This window comes from Pteropus vampyrus, unplaced genomic scaffold (assembly GCF_000151845.1).
Source record: "Pteropus vampyrus isolate Shadow unplaced genomic scaffold, Pvam_2.0 Scaffold76, whole genome shotgun sequence".
Taxonomy (NCBI): Eukaryota; Metazoa; Chordata; class Mammalia; order Chiroptera; family Pteropodidae; genus Pteropus; species Pteropus vampyrus.
In genome coordinates this window covers 130,720-156,096 of record NW_011888857.1, presented here as the reverse complement: position 1 = coordinate 156,096, position 25,377 = coordinate 130,720, and the positions used below count along the sequence as shown (strand labels likewise).

The window sequence follows — 25,377 nt, the reverse complement described above, 5'->3', positions numbered from 1 at the left end:
GGATATATTTTATCTTCAAATGTAGGTCTTTCTGGAATATTTGATACTAGTGTGAACAGTGCCAGCACTAACACTAAAGAATCTTCAGTGATGAATTTTCTCTCTACTGTTGAATCTCGAACTGCTCAGGCTGCTTCTTCAGGAACTACTCTTTTACCACAATTCAGGGCTCCATCCTGGCAGACAGGTGATTTTTTTTTTTTTTTTCAAAATTGTTAAATCTTATAAAAATACACTATGTATGGCTTTGTCATTATGGTAGCGTGGCTGAAAGTGAAGTTAATTATTGATTTTCCAGTGGACCTTGAAACCTGGAATTTTTCACAATTTTAAGGCAGACAAAAATCAAGAAATTGTTACCAGCAGAAATTTAGTTGTAACACTCTAATAAAAACAAACAAGTTGAAGATGATGATTATTAAAGATAAACCTTAGATGTAAAGTTTATATCTGAGATTTAAGTATATAGCTGACCCTTGAAAAATGGGAGGTGTTAGTGGCATGTTGACCTCCTGTGCATTTGAAAATTCACATATAACTTTTGACTCCCCAAAAGCATAACTAGTGATAGCTTACTATTGACTGGAAACCTTACCAATAAACAGACAATTCACACATTTTATATGTTCTATGTAATATGTACTGTATTCCTTTTTTTTTTTTTTTAGGCGAGGCAGCCCTTGGTTGACCTCACAGATTGCAAGGACCTGTCAGCTTACAATCCCTTATTTTTTATATTTTATGCCTACAGCACCTGATCTTCCTAGGTGGTCTCCCATCCAAGTACTAACCAGGCCTGACCCTGCTTAGCTTCCGAGATCAGATGGGATCAGGCTTGTTCAGGTTGGCATGGCCGTAGACTTGTACTGTATTCTTAAAGCAGGCTAGAGAAACGATGTTATTAAGAAAGTCATATGGAAGAGAAAATACATTTGTGGCATTTGAAGAAAAATCCTTATATAAGTAAACCCGCACAGTTCAAACCAGCATTGTTCAGGGATCAACTGTAGCTACTTGTCTACTTGAGAGGAGCAAAGATTAAATTTCTTTTATTTTTTCCTCCATTTCAGTTCTATTGAATATAAAATTATAAGATATTTAAAGTATAAATTATAGTAATTTATGTTTACATTGTGAAAGAATCCCCTGCCCCTATCTAGTTAATTTACACATCCATCACTTTTACATATTTATCTTTTTTGTGTTGTTTGTTTTTGACAAAAGATTAAATTTCACTTAGTGACTTCAGGCTGAAAAACAATCTTAGAACCGATTTCATTGTTAGAGTTATGTAAAGTTATCCTTAATTGAACAGATTAAATCAGTATTTAATAGAAGTCATTAGAAGTTGATATTATATTGTGCCTGTTTATATGCACTTTTTAATTTTTATTTCATTTTTCAACTTTCTCCCCCAAATTATTTCTATATATAGTTATTTTTTACAGGATGACAGGTTTTTAAGGTTTTGTTTTAAAGAATAAGAACTGTCATAGTATATTTGAGAAGATAATAATAGCTACAAGAAATGATATTTTTTCATTCTGGTGTAAATTCCATCAATAGAGCTTCTCAGTATTCCAAATTGCAAATTTTTTTTTTTTCCTTCCAAGGAGATAATTAATGTTTTAGTGTGAAACAAAACAATATTAAAAAAACATAATAGCTTCATTTTTTGTTTCCTGGAATAATTTTACATTATACATTGTTAGACTTTCTATTCTAATTCCTATGATTATATTATTTTAAACATTAATTCTAAGTGTTATTTATTCTTTCAAGTATAACTAGATATTTTCTTTCCTTGTACTAGTAGTTCTCTTGGCATTTACACATCTATCACTTTACATTTTTGTAAATGGAAAGTGAGAGAAGAATGTTTTTGAAAGGACCAGAGAATTTTTTTTTCCTCAATTTTTCCAAATGAAAAAAAAAATTTTTAATGGAAGCCCACTAAATAATAAAAAGGTGTACAAATGTAAAGCGATAGTTCCTAACTACAGTCCCACTTTTTAATTTTTTTTTTTTTTTTTTTTTTATGCCTACAGCACCTGGTCTTCCTAGCTGGTCTCCCATCCAAGTACTAACCAGGCCTGACCCTGCTTAGCTTCCGAGATCAGACATCGGGCTTGTTCATGGTGGCATGGTCGTAGAACATGGACCATGGCTCCACTGGGGCACAAACCCACAGTTCCACTATTTAGAGAAGAGTTAACAGTTTGGTGTTTACTCTTCTTTGATGTGTATATATCAAAACATGGATATTCACCTGATCAGTGTTTATAGCAACAGTGTTATTAGGGTATGCCATCATTATTTGATCAATCCCTTGTTGATGGACATTTCTACTTATACACAATAACTATAATAAATGTCTTGCATAATAACTTTATGTCCACTTATTTCCATATGATAAATTTCTAGAAGTGGAATTTATAGATCACAAAGGTATACATGTTTTTACTTTATATAGCTAGAATGCTGTCCTGAAATGTTAATTTCTTCTTGACAGTACTTTTATGATAAGCATGCATCTGTTGTTATTAATTGTTCATAGGTAGTCAAAACTTGAAATGCAAGAGATTTTATTAATGCATACATTTTGATAAAAGAAACTTTGCAGCGTTAGCCTCACCGTTACTTTTGAGATTTATTTATTATGTTAAAGTAGACAATTTAGTTTCAATTTTAATGTTATGAACATTTTAATTTTCCCATTGGCATTTTACGTTGGGGCTTCCAGCTAAATTAATCACTAGAGATAATGCACATTTTTTATTGGTTTCTTAATTTTCAATGGCCTTATCTAACTATATATAAACTCATATTTACATAACAATTATAGGTATATATTTTTGGTACCAATGTAACTTTGTTTTTGCTTTAAGAAAGCTAGCTATTTTGAAGTGTAAGTTTCACAATAAAGATGCAGAATTTGTCAGACTTTTCAGTCTTGTAGAGTTTTTGATGGGTTGAAGGTTATATAAGTTATTTAAGTTTCTACTATAAAAACATATATATTTGTGCTATATTTGCATAAAAATCTGTTTTCTTTTCACAGGTATGCATTCCTCAGCAGCAACTGAGCTGTTTGTTACTGGACCTTTGCCAACCACTGGAACACTTCCACCCTCTGCCCTCTCTGCTTATCAGCATCCCACCTCCTTCAGCAATAGAAATTTTGCTACCACCTCACCTTTGGTGCTTCAGGATTCAACTTTTAACACTACATCAAATGGAATTTTAAATCCTCATGACCCTTTGCTACAAATCAAGACTTCCCAGGGAACTGTTCCAACTGCTTTGGCATTTGAGCGCCTGGGTTCCTCTGCATTGAGTAACAGCGTACCACCTCAGTCTTCAACATATCGCTCTGCTCAAGAGTCTGCACCACATCTTTTACAACCTCAGTTTAGTTTGTTGCCTTCAACACTTGGGGGAGCCCAGCAAACTCCTCAAGCCTACAGTTCAACTCTCTTTCCTAGTTCTACTGCTTCCATTGAAAGAGCTCTTCTTAGAGAATGTAGTGTTATTAAACACCATCAGCGGCCTTCAGGTACCCAGTCTATTCAGGCACAACTGACTGGTTCACAGCATTCCTTACATAGTTATCTATCAAATGCAAATGTAGTTAATTTTCAGGAAACAAGCAGACAGTCATCTTTATCCTGTAGCCCAGTTGGAGAGTCTACTCAGGTGAGCAATGGAGGATTGCAGCAAAAGACCTCTCAGGTCTTAGTAGAACTTGCTCAGTCTTATTCGTCTGCAATTCCATCATCAGGGTATCCTCCTTCCACTACAAAAGTACAGAGCTGTTCTACAAAACAACCACTAACATCAACTAAGACCCCCAAACCTCAAAGTATAATTCCTCCTGTGCAAACACTAAGCTATTCCAAACCTTCACATAACCAGAGTTCTGTAATATCGGGCCAAGCACAAATTTATTCTACAGCGCAGCTACCAAGCCTTTTATCAGTTAGTCAGTCCCAAAATTACGGTTTAGTACAGCCACATAATGTGCCATCCATTGTTCATTCACAGGTTTATAGGCCCAGCAAAGTTGAGAAGTTGCCATCCTTATATAAAACTTTGTCTTTTTCTGAGTCATCTCAGACTATAACTTCTGAAAATCAGACACTTAATTATTCTTCTGATCAGCAAGAGGTATTATCTTCAGTTACAAACGAGAATTACCCTGCTCAAACAAGAGATCTGTCTTCAGTTAGCCAGTCTCAAAGTTATTCATCTGGTCATTCTCAGGGTTTATCACCAGTTAGCCAGACGCAGGTTAGTTATTCATCTCAGTCACAAGTTTTGTCAGTTGTTAGTCCTTCAGAAAGCTATGCTTCAGGGCAGTCCCTAACATTAACAGCCCCTTCTCTTTCTTATTCTTCCACCTCTCGGGCTCAGAGTTTGCCAGATTCTAGCCCAACCCAGAATTATATTTCTATGCATTCTTCCCAAAATGCTCAGGCTCAAGGGTCATCATCTCCCCAGTCCCAAAAGTTTTTGCCTGCCGTCCAATCATCTTTTGCGTCCTCCACTCATTGTCAGACATTACAGAATAATATGCCTTCCCCTGATCCAAAGTCTTATGCTGAAAGAAAACTTGACTCAAATGTGTATACATCTTCGAAGCAAGAAGATGATTTTCCAATGCAAGAGTTACAGGTATTACAGCCACAAGTATCTCTTGAGTCATCAACCCAAAGGCTATCTGATGGGGAAATTAATGTTCAAGAATCAGCCTATAAGGTGTCAAAGGCAGATGACAGATATTCTCAGAGTGTAATCAGAAGTAATTCCCGTATTGAAGATCAAGTTGTTGGGATTGCTCTACAAGGATCAAAAAAAGAAGAAAGTATGGTTGGTTCAGTGACACAGCTGAACCAACAAATTGGCCAAGTCAGTAATGCAGCAACCCTTGATATTAAGAAGGCAACTAATTTAATGCAAAGTCCACAAATAAGTTTGAATACTAAAGACCTAAACCAGCAGCATTCTCTTATACATAAGGTACATGAAGCCAAGGTTCAGGAGCAGCGTGATCAAATAATTAATGCCTCGTCTCAGATTCAAATTCCAAATCATGCTTTAGGGCATGGCCATCAGGCATCTCTTCCGAATACACAGATCCTTTTAGATTCTGCCTGTGATTTACAGATTCTTCAGCAGTCAATATTGCAGGCAGGCTTAGGACAAGTAAAGGCATCTTTACAAGTACAGCGTGTACCAAGTCCTCAACATATAGTACATCCTTTTCTTCAAATGGATGGTCATATTATTCAGAGCAATGGTGATCATTCTCAGCAGCAACTCCATACTCAAAATACTGAAATTTTGAAAATGGACCTCTCCGAATCTTCAAAACCTTTACAACAACATCTAACAACAAAGGCGCATTTTAATGAAACAAATCAACATGATTCAAAGAATCATTTTGTTTCACTTGGATCAATATGTTTCCCAGAGGCAATGCTGCTCAGTGATGAAAGAAATATTTTATCAAATGTAGATGATATCTTAGCAGCTACAGCAGCAGCTTGTGGGGTTACACCTTCTGATTTTCCCAAGTCAACTTCAAATGAAACCATTCCGGCTGTTGAAGATGGTGATTCTAAATCTCATTTTCAGCAGTCATTGGATGTTGGGCATGTGACTTCGGATTTTAATTCCATAACAGCTACAGTAGGAAAGCCACAGAATATAAATGATATTTCCTTAAATGGAAGTCAGGTTACTGTAAACCTTTCACCAGTACCTACTCTTCAGTCAAAAATGACTCATGATCAACAGCACATTGAAACACCTGGTCAAAATAAAGCATCTAAACTAACTTCACCAGTGGTTGGACCAAGTCATGAAGTCCAGGAGCAAAGTTCTAGCTCATTCAAGAAACAGTCTTCTACCAATCATGAATCTGAAGATGATAGCGAAGTTCCTGTTGAGAGTACATTAAATAATAACAGAAACCAAGAATTTGTTTCTAGTAGTAGAAGTATAAGTGGAGAGAGTGCTACATCAGAGAGTGAATTCACCTTAGGGGGTGATGACAGTGCTGTGTCAGTGAACCCAACTAGGAGTGCACTTGCACTGCTGGCCATTGCCCAACCAGGGGAGGCAATCAGTGTCAAGATTGAAGAAGAAAACCAAGATTTAATGCATTTTAACCTTCAGAAGAAAAAAACTAAAGGGAAAGGGCAAACTAAAGAGGAAGACAGCAGTAATCAGAAACAGCCGAAAAGACCTGCCCAAGGCAAACGCCAGAATCCAAGGGGAACAGATATATATTTGCCATATACCCCTCCTTCCTCAGAAGGCTGCCATGATGGTTATCAGCATCAAGAAAAAATGAGACAGAAGATCAAAGAAGTAGAGGAAAAACAGCCAGAAGTCAAGACAGGATTCATTGCCTCTTTCTTAGATTTTCTGAAGTCTGGGCCCAAGCAGCAGTTTTCTACTCTTGCTGTACGAATGCCTAACAGGACTAGACGACCGGGGACCCAGATTGTTCGTACATTTTGTCCCCCACCACTTCCAAAGACTGCATCTGCAACACCTACGGCTTCGGTGTCTGAAACTGGCGGTAACAGTCTATCAGAAAAACTTGATAACGAACTTAAAAACTTAGAACATTTATCTTCATTTTCTTCTGATGATGAAGAACCTGGAGTACGCAGTCATATTTATAAAAGCACCTCTACTACCTTAACTACATTGGATGCTACTTCTGATAAAAAAAAGAAAACAGGTAAAGTTTTAACATTTAGATTCATAATTATGGCTTTCCACTTATTTTCTGGCTATAAGACTAGTTTTTATGCTTTCTTTGCTTGAAGCAGGTCTGCAAATAAATTTTCAGGACAAAATGCATTGGTAGGTATCTCAGGGACTTTTGTAAATGTTTCTTGCCTATAGGAAAGTTCTGGGTTTTAGGTCGAATTGTCTGTTTCTTCTTGGCTTTTTACCATATGCAACATAACTGACATGGTACGCTATCCAGACTTCTCTAACCTGAGACTTATGGATAAGAGGCATTGTATTGAAGGCTCTGTTGTATTTTCTTGGTATGCCAATTTTACCTGAAGGTTAATGTTTTACTATTAAGTATGGTTACATTGTGTGCAACATGCATATTAGTATAAGATAAAATTTCTAAATTTTCTGCTGGCTCCATTTTGCAGTTAGGGGACATTTAGAGGAACTGTTTAAAGAAGCACTGCCTTATGTAAACAATTGACAAGTATAAATGTTACTGTTTTAAAGAATATGCTAAGGAAAAATAAAACAGTAAAATAGCTACTACCTCTGTGCTAGGAACTAATAGCAATGTTGGGAGATACACATTGTTATCTCCAATAATATACAGATGATTGAGAAGAAATGAATTGCCCAGGTCCATACTGCTAGTAAGTGGCAGAGCTGGAATCTGCACTCAAGATTGTCTGATTCTAGAGCCTGTATTCCTGCTTAGCTCTTTTGTATAAATAGAGTGTTGATATGAGTTAAACTTTGTTTTGTGACACTTAGTTATACTTTGAAGACCATCTTCAAAGTCACTTTGTGGAAATTACTCCAGGCAGAATTAGTGCTCATATCTTCTAAATTCTCACAGCCCTTTAAGTATCTCTGGAGGGCAAACATTGTAACGAGGTTTAATTTATCCATGTTTCCTTTTATGACATGCTTTTTGTGTCCTAAGAAAATTTGCCTAACCCATGGTCACAAAAATATTCTCCTGTTTTCTTCTAGAAGTTTGAAAGTTGTGCATTTTACATTTAGGTCTGTGATCTCTTTTGATTTTATTTTTGTATAAGATATGAGATATGGGTCGAAGTTAATATTTTTGTGTATAGAAGTCTAGCTTTTCCGGTACCATTTGTTGAAAAGGCAGTCCTTTCTCCATTAATTGCCCTTGCACCTCTGTCAAAAATCAATTGACCATATTTGTATGCATCTATTCCTGGACTCAGTACTGTTACATTGATCTGTGTGTTTATGCTTTCACCAATCCCACACTGTCTTAATTGTTGTAGCTTTAAGTAAGTCTTGAAATAAGGTAGTCTGAGTCCAACAAATTTGTCTTTTTCAAAATTGTTTTGCCTGATTTAGTTCTTTTCCTTTTCCATATAAATTTTCAGATCAGCTGTTGGTATCTATAAAAATTCCTACTGAGATTTTGATTTTCTTGAATCTATAGCAGTTTGAGGAAAGATGACCTGTTAACAATATATTGAGTCTTAGCAATTCATGAACATTGATTTTTTTTTCCCTAGTCTGTTTTGTAGTTTTTGGCATATAGATCCTGCACATGCTTTGTTAGGTTTATTCCTGAATATTTTTTTGGTGCTATTTATTGTAAATGACACTTTTAAAAGTTTTCAAATTCCAATTATTCATTGGTAGATTATAAAATATAGCATTGGTAGATTATAAAATACAGTTGATTTTTATATGTTGATCTTAAATCCTGCAAATCTGCACACCACTTATTCTAGGATTTTTTTCCTTTCAGATTCCATAGGATTTTCTATGTAGAAAAAGATGTCATTTGCAAATGAGGATAGTTCCCCCGCCCCCAATTTTATGCCTTTTTCATTCTTGTCTAAATACACAGGCTAGGATTTCCTCTACAGTATTTAATAAGAGTGACGAGTGTGGACATCCTGATGATGTTCTTGATCTGGGGGGAAAGAAATCTTTCACCACTAAGTATGATGGTTAACTATAGGTTTTTTTTATAGATGCCTTTTATCACATTAAAGAAGTTCCTCATATTTCTTAGTTTGCTGACAGTTATTATAATGAATGGAGATTGAATTTTGTCAAATGCTTTGTCTTCATCTGTTGAAATGATCATGTAGTTTTCTTAGTCTGTCAATATGGTGAATTACATTGATGGATTCCAAAATATATTCATGGCCTTGTACTTCTAGGGTAAAACCCACTGACTTTGATATATTATTTTTTATGCATTGATGGATTAGATTTTCTTTTTTTGCATCTGTGTTCACAATGGATTTTAGTCTGTAGTTTTCTTTGTCTGGTTTTGGATCTGGTTATTGCTGACCTCATAAATGAGTTGGAGAGAGTTCCCTTCTTTTGCATTTCCTGTAAGAATTAGGTAGTATTTCTTCCACAAATGTGTGGTTGAATTTTGCTAGTAAATCCATCTGGACCTGGAATTTTCTTTGTCAGAAAGTTTTTAACTATGAATTCAATTTCTTTCATGTGGACGTATTCAACTTGTCTGTTTATTCTCGATTGTGTTTTGGTATTTCGTACCTTTGAAGGAATTGCTCCATCTCACCTAAGTTGTCAATTGATAGGAATGAATTGTCCGATATCAATATGGCCACTCCAGGTTTCCTTTACTAAGTATTTGTGTGGTCTGTCTTTCCCTATCCTTATACTTTTAAACTATCTGTGACATTGTATTTAATATGGGTATTTTGTAGACAGTATATAGTTTAATCTTTAAAAAAAAAACAAAACAACTAATTTCACAATCTCTCAATTGGTATGATTAGACCATTTACATTTAATGTAATTTTTGATATGGTTAGATCTTCCATTTTATTGTTTTATGTTTATCCCCTCTATTTTCATTCTTGTTTCTTTTTTCCTACCTTTAAAAAAGTTATTTGAACTTTTAGTATTTTAAATTTCTCTCTGCTTTTTGGGCTGTGTCTTTTCGTATTGTTTTTAGTGGTTGACCTAGTGATTACAGTCCACTTAGAGTTGATATTTTTATTATTTCAGGTAAAATGTAGAAGCCTAACAACCATACAGGTCCCTTTACCCCGACCCTTACTTATATTTGTCCTATATATTATATCTACATATATTGAAAACCTTGATAGAGTAGTAATTTTGGCTTTCAACAGTAATATATATTTTAAATAACTTATGAGGAGAAAAATAGTCTGTTATATTTACCCAGATATTTATAATTTGTGTTACATTTCTTTTATTTCTGATGTTCCAAGTTTTCTTCTGGTATCATTTTTCTTCAGCCCAAAGAACTTTTCCTTTTTCAAGAGTTTTTCTTTGATATTCAGCAATGTAATTATTTGTCTGGGTAAGGTTTATACTGTTTGGAGTTCACTGAGCTTCTTGAATCTGAAATGTATGTCTTTTACCAAATTTCAGAAGTTTGGGTGGAACTTCAAAGACACAGATGTAAAACCTTTTGATATTAGTCCTCAGGTTCCTGAAGTTCTGTTCATTTTCTTCAGTCTTCCCCCGCGCCCTCCGCCAGTCTTCAGATTGTATAATTTCTATTCCTCTATCTTCAAGTTTATTGACTTTTTGGCCTTCTCAATTCTGCTATTGAGCCCATCCAGTGAATTTTTTATTTCAGATATTTTTTCAATTTTAAAATTTGTATTTGGTTCTTCTAGTTTCTATTTCTCTACTGAGAACTTACATATTTTTATTAATTTCAAAAGTATGTTTACCTTACCTCATAGAGCATGGTTAAGAGTTGCTTTCAAGTTTTTGTCTGATAATTCCAGCATCTGAGTCATCTTAGAGTGGTTACCTTTTACCTTTGAGAATTGGTCACCTTTTTCTGGTTCTTTGTATATTGAGCAATTTTGGATTGTATCCTGGACATTTTCAGTACCTGAATTCTATTAAAATCCTCTGGAGAATGTTGATTTGTTTTGTTTTAGCAGGCAGTCAGACCAGGAATCTGTTGTCACCTTTCGAGTGGTGGTTCCAATGCTAGTTCATCCTGCTGCTATGGATCTGTTTTCAGTGGTTAGTCTGGAACTTGTGTAAATGGTAGACTTTGTTATACTTTACATTGCAAAGCCTTTGCTATGCTAGTTTGGGTCTATTCTCTTATGTGCAGCTTAGTCATGAAACTGGGATTTCTGTAGGTTCATTCACAAAATGAGAGGATACCATTCTCTAGCTCTCTCCTCTTTGAGAATTTCCCCCACACCACCCAGATGTCAGGGTTTCCAAGCTCTAGTGGGCTTAGTTCATCTTGGCACCAGAAGGCTTTCATAAATTTTTAAAAATTCACTGTCTTATCAATTCTACTTATTATTTCTGATGCTCAAATTGTCCTGTAATGGGCCAGTAGAACCCCTTCAATGTTTTGGGGTTTTGGTTGTGATTACATTGAATCCATAATTAATTTTAAGGGATTATATCTTTATTATCTTCTCATCCACTTGTGGAATATAATGTTTTTCTACTTATACCTTATTTTTATATCTTTACCATTATATCATTTTTTTCCACATAGACATATATTACAGTTTAGCAGTTTTTATAATATTTTTTTCCACACTGTTTTCTGATTGGTTACTAATGGTTTATTGGCAGTGATTGATTTTCCTACCTCCATCTTATATTTGGCATTTTTGTTGAATTTTTATTTTAACAGTTTTCTACCTGATTCTCCTGTATTTTTAGGTAGATGTGATTACATATATATTTTTAAATAATGGTAGTTTTATCTTTCTCTTTTTTGTTGTTTAGCAGTAGCACTGATGGCAAGCATTCTGGATTTTTATAAAAGTTAACAGTGGGTACTGAATTTTGTCAGATGCTCTTTTGAACATATTCCGATAAATCTGCTTTTCCCCCCACATTAATCTGTTGTTTGATTTCCTAATGCTGAACCTGTTTTGAGGTTCTTAAAATTCAATACTCAACAAAATTTAACTGGTAATTAAAAAAATATATTTTTGTTGGGTTCTTTTTTGAGCTTCTGATAAATGAGCTTCTTCCCACGTTAATTTATTACTTGATTTCTTAATGCTGAACTGTTTTTTAAAAAATTCACTATGAATTCTTTGGTAATGATGAATTTTAACCCATTGCAAGATTCGTTAGTATTTTATTTGGGATTTTTACACCTAGATTCATAAATGAGATTAGCTTATAGTGGTGGAGTTTGTTTGTTTTTGTCTTACTCTTGTTCACTTTTGTAGTCAAGAATATGCTGATCTTATAAATTGAATTGGGAAAGTTTTGCCATTTGTCTAAGCTTTGAAAAAGTTTGCCATATATTATAGGGATTTTGCAAAATTTTCTAAGACTGTCTCTGGGATTTTTCCATTTTTTCCAGAGGTAGTTTCATCTGTCCAGGTCAATTTAAGAAAGGTATGTTTTCAGATTGGATTCAAGATAGAGTAGAATGTAGAGGCAGTACATGCTGCCTCTAGTGATCACACCAAAATTATAACAAAACTACAGAGTAGCCAGTATGTGGAGTCGCCAGAGGTCTGGCTGAACAGAAGCTCTACAACTAGGTCACCTGAAATAACAGGTGACCTCAGAATAGTAAGGGGCCAGAGATGCAAAACGGTTAGGTCCCACAACCGTGTGTGGCAACTGAGAATCGGGATGGCTGTCTTGGCTGCAGAGTCACCTCCCTAACTTGAGGAGTGAGAGGTTCCAGCCGCACACTGGGCTCCCCAGCCCAGGTTCCATTGCTGCAAAGAGAAGTCCCCACAAACTGTGGCTGTGAAAACCAGTAGAAGTTGTGGCTGAGTAAGATGGAGGGCTGTGAGACCTTCCTCTTAAAGGGCCCACGCCCGGTCTTACTGACATACTCACTTGCTCTGAGCTCCAGCGCTAGAGCAGCTGCTCAAGGGTCACCAGGGACATACAGGGAGGTGCTGAACTATTAGGCTTCAGGACAAGGGCTAGAGGGGTGCCTGGCTCCCAGAAAGAAGTGCAGGCAGAAGCCACTGTTCCTTTGTTAAGCCCTTCTCCCTCCTAGCCTGCAGATGCAGGCACCATCAACTTAGATAACACAGGTTGCTCCAGCGGAGGGATTCCTCGAGACTCCACCTCTCCCAATTTGTGGGCTCACCTAAGTCAACTTCCAGTGATTTATTCCATACAAACGGGCTGTCTTGGCTCCTGCTGCAAACTTTCATAGAATCTCTCAAAGGGTCACAAAACCCAAAGAAGCAGCATCTGGCCTTAGCATCCCTTGTATCTCTTGCTGAGCAGCCTCAAGCCCCGCATCTGTGGCAGCTGGCCTTGGTTTCTGACTTGGCCTCTCAAGGCACTTATAAGCCCTGCACAGGTGGCAGCCACATGTGGATTGCTTGGTGACTCTTACCAGGTGGCCTCAGAGGTGCCCAGGCAGCAATTGAACTTGGCCTGCAGCTGGATCCCTTCCAGATCTGTGCCAAGGGGCCCCACAACACACCTACTACATAAAGCCACTCTACTAAGACCAGGAGACTTAAGAGCCCTACCTAATACATAGAAACAGACACAGGGAGGCAACCACAATGGGAAGACAAAGAAGCATATCCTACATGAAAGAATAGAACAAAACTCCAGAAAAAGATTTCACTAAAATGGAGACAAGCAATACACCAGGTACAGAGTTCAAAACACTGATTATAAGGATGCTCAAGGAACTTACGGGAAGAGTAGATGAACTCAATGAGGAACTTTAACAACGAGATAAAAAAAAAAAATAGAAATGGAGATGGAAAACATAATAAATAGGGAGCCAGTCAGAAATGAAGAATATAATATCTAAGATGAAGAGTACATTGGAAGGAATCAACAGAGTGGATGAAACGCAGGATCGAATCAGCGACATAGAGAATGGGGTAGCGGAGAACACCCAATCAGAACAGCAACAAGAGAAAAGAATCAAAAATAAAAATGAAGATAGTTTAAGAAGCCTCCAGGGCAAAGCTGAGTGTAACATTCACATGCTGAATACCAGAAGAAGAGAGAGAGCAACAAAGAATTGAAGACCTATTTGAAGAAATAATGACAGAAAACTAACCTAACCTAGTAAGGGAAGTAGACGTATAACCCCAGGAAGTTCAGAGAATCCCCAACAAGATGAACCCGAAGAGGCCCACACCAAGTCATAATTAAAACGCTAAAGGTTAAATTCAAAGAGTGAATCTTAAAAGCAGTGAGAAAAGCAATTAGTTAGTTACATACAAGGGACCGCCCATAAGACTGTCAGCTGATTTCTCAACAGAAGGGATTGGCACAAAATATTCAAAGTGGTAAAAACCCAGGACCTACAACCAAGATTACTTTACACAGCAGAAGTTATCATTTAGAATCAAAAGACAAATAAAGAGCTTCCCAGACAAGAAAAAGCTAAAGGCGTTCCTCACCACCAAGCCAGTATTACAGGAAATGTTGGAGGGATTTCTTTAAGAAGAAGAAAAAAATATGTATCAAAAGTCTAAATAAAGAATGACAATAACTACATATCTGTCAATGAGTATTTCAAATAAAGAATTAAATGTGCCAATCAAAAGATAGGGTGGCTGAATGGATAAGAAAACAAGACCCTTAAATATGCTGCCTATAAGAGACTCACTTTAGATTAAAAGACACGCACAGAAGTAACATAATAGGATGGAAAAAGATATTGCATGATGGACCTAGAGGGTAGTGTACTAAGTGCAGTAAGTCTGAGTGATGCCATATGATTGAACGTTTATGTGGAATCTAAAGAACAAAATAAACAAACAAAAAATAGAAACAAACTCATAGATACAGAGAACATTTTGAGGGTTACCAGATGAGAGGGACGTTGGGGAGGTCAGTGAACAGGGGGGACGGGATTAAGAAGTATAGATTGGTAGTTATAAATAGTCATTAATATAGAAAGTACAGCATAAGGAATATACCCAATAATATTGTACGGTGTCAGAGGAGTACTAGATTTATTAGGGTGATCACTTTGTGAGTTATACAAATCTAGATGTCTAATCACTGTGTTGTACACCTGAAACTATTATAGTATAGTATGCCAACTATAATTGAGAAATAAAAAATCATTAATTAAAAAGTATATTTTATAGTAAAATCATCTCTTGCACTTATATTTTAACATTTGTTGTTATAAAGTTGTACACAGTATTCCCTCATAAGTTTTCAGTCTCCTTTAGTTCTGTAATTATTGTTCTCATTCTTGCTCCAAGTGATTATTTGATTCTTTTTCCTTATCAGTCTCTGAAAGGTTTGCCTATTTAACGGTTCTTTTCAAGGAACCAATGTACTTACTTTTTTTTTTCTCTTGACATCATTTTTTACTCACTTTTTAAAAAAAATTCTGCTTTTATTAATTCTTTTTCTCTATATTTCCTGGGTTCAATTTAATATTCTTTCTCTGGCTTAAGTTTAATACTTTTTGTATTTGCTTGCTTTCTAATAAATGGCATTAAAGTGTTAGTGTTCTTCTGTCACTCTGGTTTCAACTTGTAGTGTTCTCACTGTCCTTTCTAATGGTTTGTCATTTCAGTTTTAATTTCCATTTTAACCCAGGAGTTATTAAGAATGGAGGTTTTTGGTCTTTTTCCTAGTAGGTTTTGATTTTTGTTGTCATCTTTGGAATTCCTTTATTACTAACTTATGGCCCTATCATATTGTGATCAAGGAAATATGGCTTAGTGTCTGCATTTTTAAATGCATGGAAGTTTTATTAGTAGCTTGGTAAATGGTCAGTTTTTATAAATATTTTATGAGTACCACGTGATAATGGATTTTATTTTGTAATATTGTTCAAATCCTTTATATCTCTTTATTTTTTGTTTAATGTAATAAATGACATTAGGTCATATAAGAAATATGTATATGTATATGTTCAACGTAAATGACAGGTCTAGAATTTGCCTTAAACTATCCCAGCAAATATAAAATGGGTGACAGATAGATGAAAGAAGTATACCAAAATGTTCATGGTTGTGACTGCTGGGTTATGGTACATGAAGATTTGTATTCTTTACTTTTGTGTGTGTTTGAAATTTTTAATAAAAAAAAATGTTTTAAATCTTCCCTATCCTTGTTTTTAGATTGCTTGATCAGTTTAAAGTTTGCAACTATGTTTTATTTATTTAGTACCGTTTACTTGATATGTTTTGAACCCATGTAATTCGGTGCATAAAATTTTACTACAGTTAAATTTCCTTTTATCATAATAAAACCTCTTTTTCCCATTTCATTCCTCATTTGTTTTTAACATTGCCATACAACTTTCATTGTTATTGTAGCATTTTTAGTATATTTCTCCATCTCTCTCCTTTCAGAACATTTTTTCATGTGAAATAAAACTCACAAGTAGAAATATAACATGAGGAAAACACAAAAATGTCCATAAATTTGAAAATGCACACATTGTTTAAGCCATATTCTCTGACTACAATACAGTAATTTCATAAAAGAATAATAGAAATAAAAAGTAATAAGTTTTTACTTAAAAACTTCTAAATAACTCATGGCTTAAAAAAGAAACGAAAACTGAAATAACAAACCACTTAGAAAAGAGAGTGGATCATTATATTTCAAAACCAATGGGGCAGAGAAGAAGATTTATGGTGTTAAATGCTACTCATTAGAAAGCAAGACAGTACAAAAATAAATTGAGTATTAAATTAAACCCAACTAATAACCTCTAGAACTAACCACTGTCTGAGCTGGACGGTAATCACTTCCTTGCTTTCTTTTATAACTTTATCACCTGTGTATGTATCTGTACATACTATACTTTGGTTTGTTTTAAAATTTCATGTAAAGGGCATCATACAGTATTGATACATTTTTTTCCCTCTACTGATTTAGAAGTTATATATTCTTTTGTAAAAAATTGCTTAACTTTTAATTATGGAATTTTTTAAACATAGAGGTACAAAGATTAGTATAATTAAGCCAACTTATGCATCACTCAGTTTCAATCATCATCAATACATGGTCAATTTTGTTTTATTCCAATCTTTACTTACTCTCCCACTTCTGATTATGTTGAGGTAATATTTCTGTTCTTTTTTTAGTTACAATAGGAATTACAGTATGTATTTTCAGCCTCTCAAAATCTGTTAATATCTTAATCTCTTCCTGGATAATATAAAGACTTCTGAACATTAATACTCCATTTAATATTACCATGTACTATCTTGTTTCTAATACTTAATGAGATGTCATTAGTAGTATTTTAAATAGTGTTTAGATTTACTTATATATTTACCATATTGCTCTTCTTTCTTGTACCTCATATCTTCTCTTTGGGATTACACTGCTTTTGGCATTGTCCTTTACAGTCTTTTCTGAGGGTCTGCTGGTGGCAGTATCTCTGTTTTTTTTTTGCCTCGATAGCTATTTAATTTGTTTTCCTATATAACTTGGAAAACATTTTCAAAATCCAATGACATTGCTATAATAAAGTCCCTTTTATTCCTTCTTTCATTTTTACAAAAAAGACTTCTCAGTCCTTAATATAAAAAAAAAAAAGAAGGAATAAAATGGTTTGTAAAACTAATCTCAATAGGTAATATTCACCAATTAATCAATAAATAATTTTTAAATGCTACATCTAATTCTTTTTACATTAAATTTGAAAAAAGTACCAATTTGGATCTATAATTATAGAAAGGTTACCAATTTGGATCTACAAATATTACAATGTTAGAAATGTTTAATATTTAGAGCCGCCTTCTGGTCACAAGACATAAAAAGTCAATTTCTATTTATATACCTATTTGAGGCAGAAAAGTATGATAGTATAGTTAAAATAGCATAAAAATATATTGCACTAGGGTAAAATTATGTAGTATGGGCTCCTAACATTAGATTATTTTTCTTAGTGTTATTTAGATAGAATCGACATACAAACTATAAATTCAAGATGTACAGCATGACTTGATGATTAGCTTATTCATCTGTTATTTCTTAAGCAGGCCTCTCCTTGATTGAGAAGACTCATATAAATGTATAAAGATAGTTTTAATATGGGGTATAGTAGCTGGTAACAGCTACTGGACAGCCCCTGCCTCCAGCCCCTACTCTCCCTAGATGCCAACCACTTTAATTCACTTATTTCCCTTGCCAGTCTGTTTTTCCATTCTTTTCTGTGTTAAGTCTGGGTGTACTTCAGGCTCTGCTTTCCCTCTCAACCCCTCCACCACTCTAGGCAGGTAGAGTTCACTTTCTCCAGTGATCAGCTTTTGCATTTTAGCCTATGATCAAATACCGTGCTGCCTATAACTCAGTATAAGCAAGGGAATCACTGGCCTTCCTGTTTTTACTTATTATTATTATATATTTTATTATTTTAGTTCATTATCATTATTCAAAATTACCACTGGAATGCTACATGCTCTTTTTATTATTTGTTTCTCAACCCAGAGTTCCTCTTATCATCTCTAGCCTTCAAAGTACTTAAACAGCTTTAATAAATTATAATTCATATACCATAGCATCCACCCATTTAAAATGTACAATTCACTTTAGAACATTTTCATCAGCCAACAAGAAATTCATTATCAATTAATATCCACACCTACACCCAGTCACAGGCAACCACTAATCTACTTTCTCTGTAGATCTGCCCTCTTTGGGACATTTATGTGAAAGAAATCATATAATATCTGACCTTTTGTAACTGGCTTCTTTCGTTTGGCATAATGTTTTCAAGGTTTATGCATGTATCAGGACTTCATTCCTTTTTATTTCCTATCAAGGTGGATATGTCTCATTTTGTGTATCCATTCATCAGTTGGTGGACATTTGGGGCTCTTCCCACTTTTTGGCTATTATGAATAATTCTGCTATGAACATTCATGTAATAGCATTTGTGTGAAGGTGTTTTATTTATTTCTCTAGAAAGTAGAAGTCAGAAGTGGAATTCTCTTGGTCATGTGATAACTCCATGCTTAATGGTTTGAAGAATGACCAAACTGTTTTCCAATGTGGCTGTATCACTTTACATTCCCTTCAGCAATGTACAAGTGTTCCAATTTTCCACATGCTTGCTAACACATTATAATCTGTATTTTTTAATTCTAGCCATCCTAGTAAGTGCGAGATTGCATTTATATAATGTTGTGTTGACAATTTTTACATCTTCTTTGGACAAATGTCTATTCATATGCCTTGCTAACTTTTTTATTTGGGTTGTTTTTAGTATTATTGAAGTTTAAGAGTTCTTTATATATTCTGAATCAAAATCTCCGGTAAATATATGATTTTTAAACATTGTTTCCCATTCTGTGGGTTAGCTTTCCACTTGCTTGATGTTGTCAATTGCAGCACAAGTTTTAAATTCTGATGAAGTCCAGTTGATTTTTTTTCTTTTGTCACATGTAAGGTCATGAAGATTTACACCTATGTTTCCTCTGAGAGTTCTATAATTTTAAATTTCACATTTAGATCTATGATCCATTTTCAGTTACTTTTTGTATTACAAAGTAGAGATCCAACTTTATTCTTTGGTATGCAGATATCCAATTGTCCCAGCACCAGTTGTTAAAAACACTTTATTCTTTCCCCATTCAATGGTTTTTGACACTTTCGTTGAAATTATTTGACCATAAATATAAGAGTTTTATTTCTTGATTTTCATTCTATTCTACTCTGTTGATCTATATATCTGTCCTTATGCCGCTGCCACACTGTCTTAATAATTGTAGCTTTGTAGTAAGTTTTGAAATTTCAGAAATGTGAATCTTCCAACTTTGTTCTTTAATTATTTTGACTATTCTGAGTATCTTGCATTTCCATGTGAATTTTAGGATCGGTTTGTCAATTTCTGTAAAAAAACATGCAGCTAGGATTTTTATAGGGATTATGCTGATTCTGTAGATCAATTTAGGGAGTATTGCCAGCTTTACAATGTTGAGTATTGTGATCCATAAACATAGGATATTTTTCCACTTACTTAGACCTTTATTCTTTCAATAATGTTTATAGTTTTCAGAGTGTAAACTTTGCACTTCTTATGTTTATTCCTAAGTATTTTTTTTCTTTTCGATGCTATTATAAATGGACTTGTGCTCCTAAATTCATTTTTGGATGGTTCATTGCAAATATATAGAAATATGATTGATTTTTATATGTTGATCTTATACCCTGGAAACTTGCTGAATTTATTGATTAGTTCTAATGGTTTTTTGGTGGATTTTCTATATACAATATCATCTTCAAAAGGAGATACAGTCATCCTTCAGAGATACTGCAGTTTCAGAGACCACCACAGTAATGGAATTTCACAATAAAGCGAGTTACATGAATTTTTGGTTTTTCACTGCATGTGTCTATTTAAAATGTATAGTAGCATTATGTCTTAAAAAATGGACATACCTTAATTAAAAGGTACTTATTGCTTAGTCACATCGATTGACTCTTCCTTTGACAATTTTTTGTAGCATGCAATGCTGATAGCATTTTATACACAGTAGAATTTCTTTCAAAATTGGAGTCAATCCTCTCAAACCCTGCTGATGCCTTATCAGCTATGTTTATGTAATATTCTAAATCCTTTTGTTGTTATTTCAGTAATCTTCACAATATCTTCACCATGAGTATATATTCCATCTCGAGAAACCACTTTCTTTGCTCACCTGTAAGAAGCAGCGCCTCATTGTTAAAGTTTTATCATGAGATTGCAGCAATTCAGTCACATCTTCAGGCTCTACTTCTAATTCTAGCCCTCTTGCTATTTCTGCCACATCTGCAGTTACTTCCTCCACTGAAGACTCATCCTTCAAAGTCATCCATGAATGAGGGTTGGATTAGCTTCTTCCAAACTCCTGTTAATGTTGATATTTTGACCTCTTTCCACAAATCATGAATGTTCTTAATGGCATCTAGAATGGTGAATTTTTTCCCAGAAGGTATCCAATTTACTTTGCCCAGAGCCATTAGAGGAATCATTATCTATGGCAGCTAAAGCCTTATGAAGTGTATTTCTTAAATATTAAGACAAAGTCAAAAATTACTCCTTGATCCATGGCTGCAGAATGGATGTTAGGGTAGCAGGCATGAAAACAACATTAATCTTGCACTTCTTCATCAGAGCTCCTGAGTGACCAAATGCATTGTCCATGGGCAATAATATTTTGAAAGGAATCTTTTTTTCTGAGCTCTAGATCTCAACAGTGGGCTTAAAATATTCAGTAAACCATGTCATAAACAGATGTGCTGTCATCTAGCCTTTATTGTTCCAGGCAGAGTAGATTTAGCATAATTCTTAAGGGCCCTAGGATTTTCAGAATGGTAAATGAGTACTGACTTCAACTTAAAGTCACCAGCTGCATTAGCTCCTAACAAGAGAGTGAGCCTGTCCTTTGAAGATTTGAAGCCAGACATTGTCTTCTCTAGTTGTGAAAGTCCTAGATGGCATCTTCTTCCTGTTTCACCTCTTGAAAATCTGTTGTTTAGTATGGCCACCTTCATTAATGATCTTAGCTTGATCTTCTGGATAATTTGCTGCAGCTTCTACATCAGCACCTGGTGCTTCACTGTGTACTTTTATGTGATGGAGACAGCTTCTTTCTTTAAACATGAACAGATCTTTGCTTGCTGCAGACTTTCCTTCTGCAACTTCCTCACTTCTCTCAATCTTTATAGAATTGAAGAGAGTTAGGGCCATACTCTTATTAGAAGCCATTGTAGGGTTATTATTTCAGTATTGTTGTTTCTCAGGGAATAGGAAGGTCCAATGAGCGAGAAAGAGAGAGATGGGGGAATGGCTAGTCAGTGGAGCGGTCAGAACATATACAATATTTATTGTTTGCTGTTTCATATGAGCACAGTTCATGGTTCCCCAAAACAATCACCATAGTAACATCAAAGATAACTGATCACTGATCCCCATAAAAATATGACAATAATTAAAAAGTTGAAATATTGGGGAATTACTAAAATGTGTTACAGAAACATGAAGAGAGCAAATGCAGTTGGGAAAATAGTGCCGACAGACTTGCTTGACTCAGTTTATAAAAACAATATCTGGGAAGCTCAATAAAGCGAATAACAATAAAACAAGGTATGCCTGTAGTTTTGTTTCTTCAGACATCCTTAGGGGGAAGCATCTAGGTTTTAACCATTAAGTATGATGTTGACTGGGTTTTTTATAGATAGGTGCCCTTTATCAAGTTGAAGAAGTTCCTTCTATTTTTAGGTGGTTGAGTGTTTTTATCATGAAAGTGTTTAAATTCATGATATTGAATTCTGCCAATTGCTTTTTCTGTGCCCATTGAGATAATCCTATATTTTTATCTTATAATAAAATCAATCATCTGATGATTTTCAGATGTTAAACTATGTATGCATTCCTAGAATAAAACCCACTTGAGTCATGACGTATAATTCTTTTTATATGTTGGTAGATTTTTTCATATTTTGTTGAAGATTTTCATGTTTATATTCATAAAAGATATTAGTCTATAGTTTTTTTCATGATATTTTTGTCTGGTTTAGATACTGGAATAATACTGACCACATAAAATGAGTTGGGAAGTGTTTCCTCCTTATTTATTAGAGTTATGATGGATTGGTATTAATTCTTATACTATTGGTAGAACCCTGTGCTTATCTTTGTGGAATGTTTCTAAATTTCCTTTATTCTCTTTACTTGTTATTGGTCATTTGAGATGTTCTACCACTTCTTGAGTCTTTTCGGTAGTTTGTGTCTCTCTAGAAAATTTGTCCACTTCATCTAAGTTATTTGTTAGTATATAAATATTTCAAAATATTTTGGGGTGTTGTTTTCCTTTCCCACATCCAATTGCCTTTTCTTTAGGAATTCTTTACAGTTTTGGTCAGCTGACCCTTATCTTACATCACTTTTGTGTCTTTATGTTACTTAAGTGGTCTGAGGGGCATTGTAGGTTGATGAAGGTTCTCAAGTCTGTACACTACTTTGATTTTTTTTTTTGGAAATTAACAACCATTCTTTAATTTCTTAGTGTAGTTTTCAATGTTTCAGATGATTTGATGGTAAAAATAACTTTCTTTTTAAACTGTTCAGATTTTACTCAAAACAAGTAAATGTTTAATTATTTGTATTATTGATTTGCATTTGCTTGATCTAGTTTCAGAAGCCCTACAGGTGGCAACTACTAGCCCTACTGCCAATACTACTGGTACTGCTACTACTTCCTCCACCACTGTGGGTGCAGTTAAGCAAGAACCTCTCTACTCTTCTTCATCTGCAGTAATGGAAAATATAAGCTCTACAGAACCCCCAAAGCCCATCGAACTTGATGGTCTTTCTTCAGACCAATTTGCAAAAGGACAGGATACTGTTGCCATAGAAGGTTTTACAGATGAGGAGAACACAGAAAGTGGAGGAGAAGGCCAATACAGAGAGCGTGATGAATTTGTGGTAAAGATAGAAGACATAGAGACTTTTAAGGTGATGTGAATGTTCACAGGTGTTAAAGGTCATAGTTTAGTGGGGGTGCATTATGATAGCCTTCGTGATGGCTTTAGTAGCATGCATGTAGCCTGAATTACAAAAAGTTCTATTTTCACAATTATTCTGTTATAATTGTTAAATAATGAAATCATTAATAGATATCAGATAGTTTATAAAAGAAAAATAGCTTAAAATAATTTTATATCCAAGTATAAAACATACTGACTAGTCAGTATGTTCCATTTAGGTACTAATGAGTAGAGCAGTTTCAAAATGTTAATTTCTTTTGAAGACTCCCAACTCATTATATTATTGGGAGTTTGAAGAAAATGGCCTATTTATCTAATTTAAAAGTTTAAAGAAAATAACAGAAATATAATATAAAACTAGAATTAGACTTATTTTCATAATTCCAAATTGTTGAACCATGAATAAAAATATTAATAATTTCATACAAGAAAACTACGTTTAAGAAAAGCCTATTCACGGGTTTTGTTTGCTTTTGATTTTTTAACTGGAAAGGAATGGCATTAAAAAGTACAATAAGTATAACATTCAAATTTTAATACTTCCATTCACAATCAACTGCTATTACTATTTTAGCAAATTTGTTTCTGGTCTTTTTGAATATGTACATACTGTTATAAAATTTCATAAATAATATATGACAGTATTATCGGAGGAACATTTTCCAATAGCTATACAAAAGGGTAACAGACTACTTTGCATGTTGGTGTGTGTGCTCTCCCTATTTCTGGAAGAATTTAAGCAGAAACTGAATGGCCAACTTATAAGAACTATTGCAAAAGTTCAGCTAGGTAAAAGATTGAGTAGATATGTTTTTAAGATTCTAAGATTCTTTAAATCTAGAATATATTGCCAGCTTTTATAAGTGTAATTAATTCTGTTTATTATAGGAGGCTTTAAAAACAGGAAAAGAACCCCCAGCTATTTGGAAAGTACAAAAAGCTTTACTACAGAAGTTTATTCCTGAAATTAGAGATGGGCAAAGAGAATTCGCTGCTACAAATAGTGTAAGTAAAATGCTCGTTTATATTAGCCTTCCTGTTTTTTGACAGTGGTCCTGGGGAAAATATAGAATGATTTAAATTAAATATATTTTATATTGAGCACTTCTAATATAAAATAGCATAAAATATGAATGACAGTACAGGCATACCTCGGAGATACTGCAGGTTCAGTTCCAGACCACAATGAAGTGAGTCATAATCTTTTTGCCGGTGGAGGGTCTTGCCTTCAATTTGTAAAAAGCACAACATCTCTGAAGTGCAGTAAAGTGAAGTGCAGTAAAACTAGGTGTGCCTGTATATGACACTCTAATCATCTGATTTTAAAATAAAAATATATAAATACCAGCTACCTAAAATTAAAACACTTTATACTATTGCTTAACCTTTTTTTTTTTTTTTAATAACAAGAAAAGGAATAAGTGCTAGTTTGTGAAGAGTTCAAATGGACTCAGAGGCTCTTATGTTGATTATTCTGTCAGTGAAATACCCTGATTTACCAGAAGACTTACAGAAGTTATTCTTTTGTACCTATGTAGTTGTTTAATAGCATTAAGTAAGCAAGCATCTGATGATTAGCCAACCTAGATTGTTTATATGTATGGGCTTGCAGTTAAGATTGAGCCTAGGATTATTTTTATTGGGGGTGAAATTAGCCTAGTCAAAGCTGCGTATTTAAAAACTTGAAGGATGGCTGTATGATAGCCAGTGAAGCTAAGAAAGTAATAATATTGTGTGTACAGAATGTGTAATTAAGTAATTCAAAGTGTTTTTTTCCTTAGTACCTTGGATATTTTGGAGATGCAAAGAGTAAATACAAAAGGATATACGTGAAGTTCATCGAAAACGCAAACAAAAAGGAATATGTCAGAGTGTGTTCTAAAAAACCAAGAAGTAAGCCTTCACAAACTATCAGGTATTTATTTTTTTTATATATTTGCATAGTGATTATTGGAAGGCTTATTATGGTGATGTCTTGTACAAAGAATTATATCAATTAAAGAGACTGATTTCTTTCATTATTTATAAGTCTAAAAATTCAATGCCTGGTGTAATAATAGATTCCTTTTAAAGTAGTGAGACAGGAATTATAAATCGTGACTATTTGTGATGGAATGGGTGCCCTCTTCTTTCTGTTAGTCCTTTTGATGTTACCCTAGTGTAGTGAGAGAAAAAAAAAAACGGAGTTAGAGT

At 34.4% G+C, this 25,377-nt stretch overlaps 1 protein-coding gene and 2 pseudogenes across 3 annotated transcripts in view; 1 reads left to right on the top strand and 2 right to left on the bottom strand.

The window, feature by feature from the left end:
• Positions 1 to 25,377, top strand: part of QSER1 (glutamine and serine rich 1) — a 61,573-nt gene that overhangs the window by 21,777 nt on the left and 14,419 nt on the right. For 2 of the 3 annotated variants that reach the window (XM_011362524.2, XM_011362525.2), the window contains exons 3-7: positions 26 to 187; positions 3,062 to 6,754; positions 22,830 to 23,152; positions 24,073 to 24,189; positions 24,966 to 25,099. In XM_011362524.2, coding sequence (XP_011360826.1) covers positions 91 to 187; positions 3,062 to 6,754; positions 22,830 to 23,152; positions 24,073 to 24,189; positions 24,966 to 25,099 — 4,364 coding nt within the window. In that variant the 5' untranslated portion in view covers positions 26 to 90. The remainder of the gene's footprint in view (positions 1 to 25; positions 188 to 3,061; positions 6,755 to 22,829; positions 23,153 to 24,072; positions 24,190 to 24,965; positions 25,100 to 25,377) is intronic. The other variant, XM_011362527.2, reaches the window with a different exon arrangement.
• LOC111741343 lies at positions 743 to 861 on the bottom strand (annotated as a pseudogene).
• LOC111741348 lies at positions 2,040 to 2,155 on the bottom strand (annotated as a pseudogene).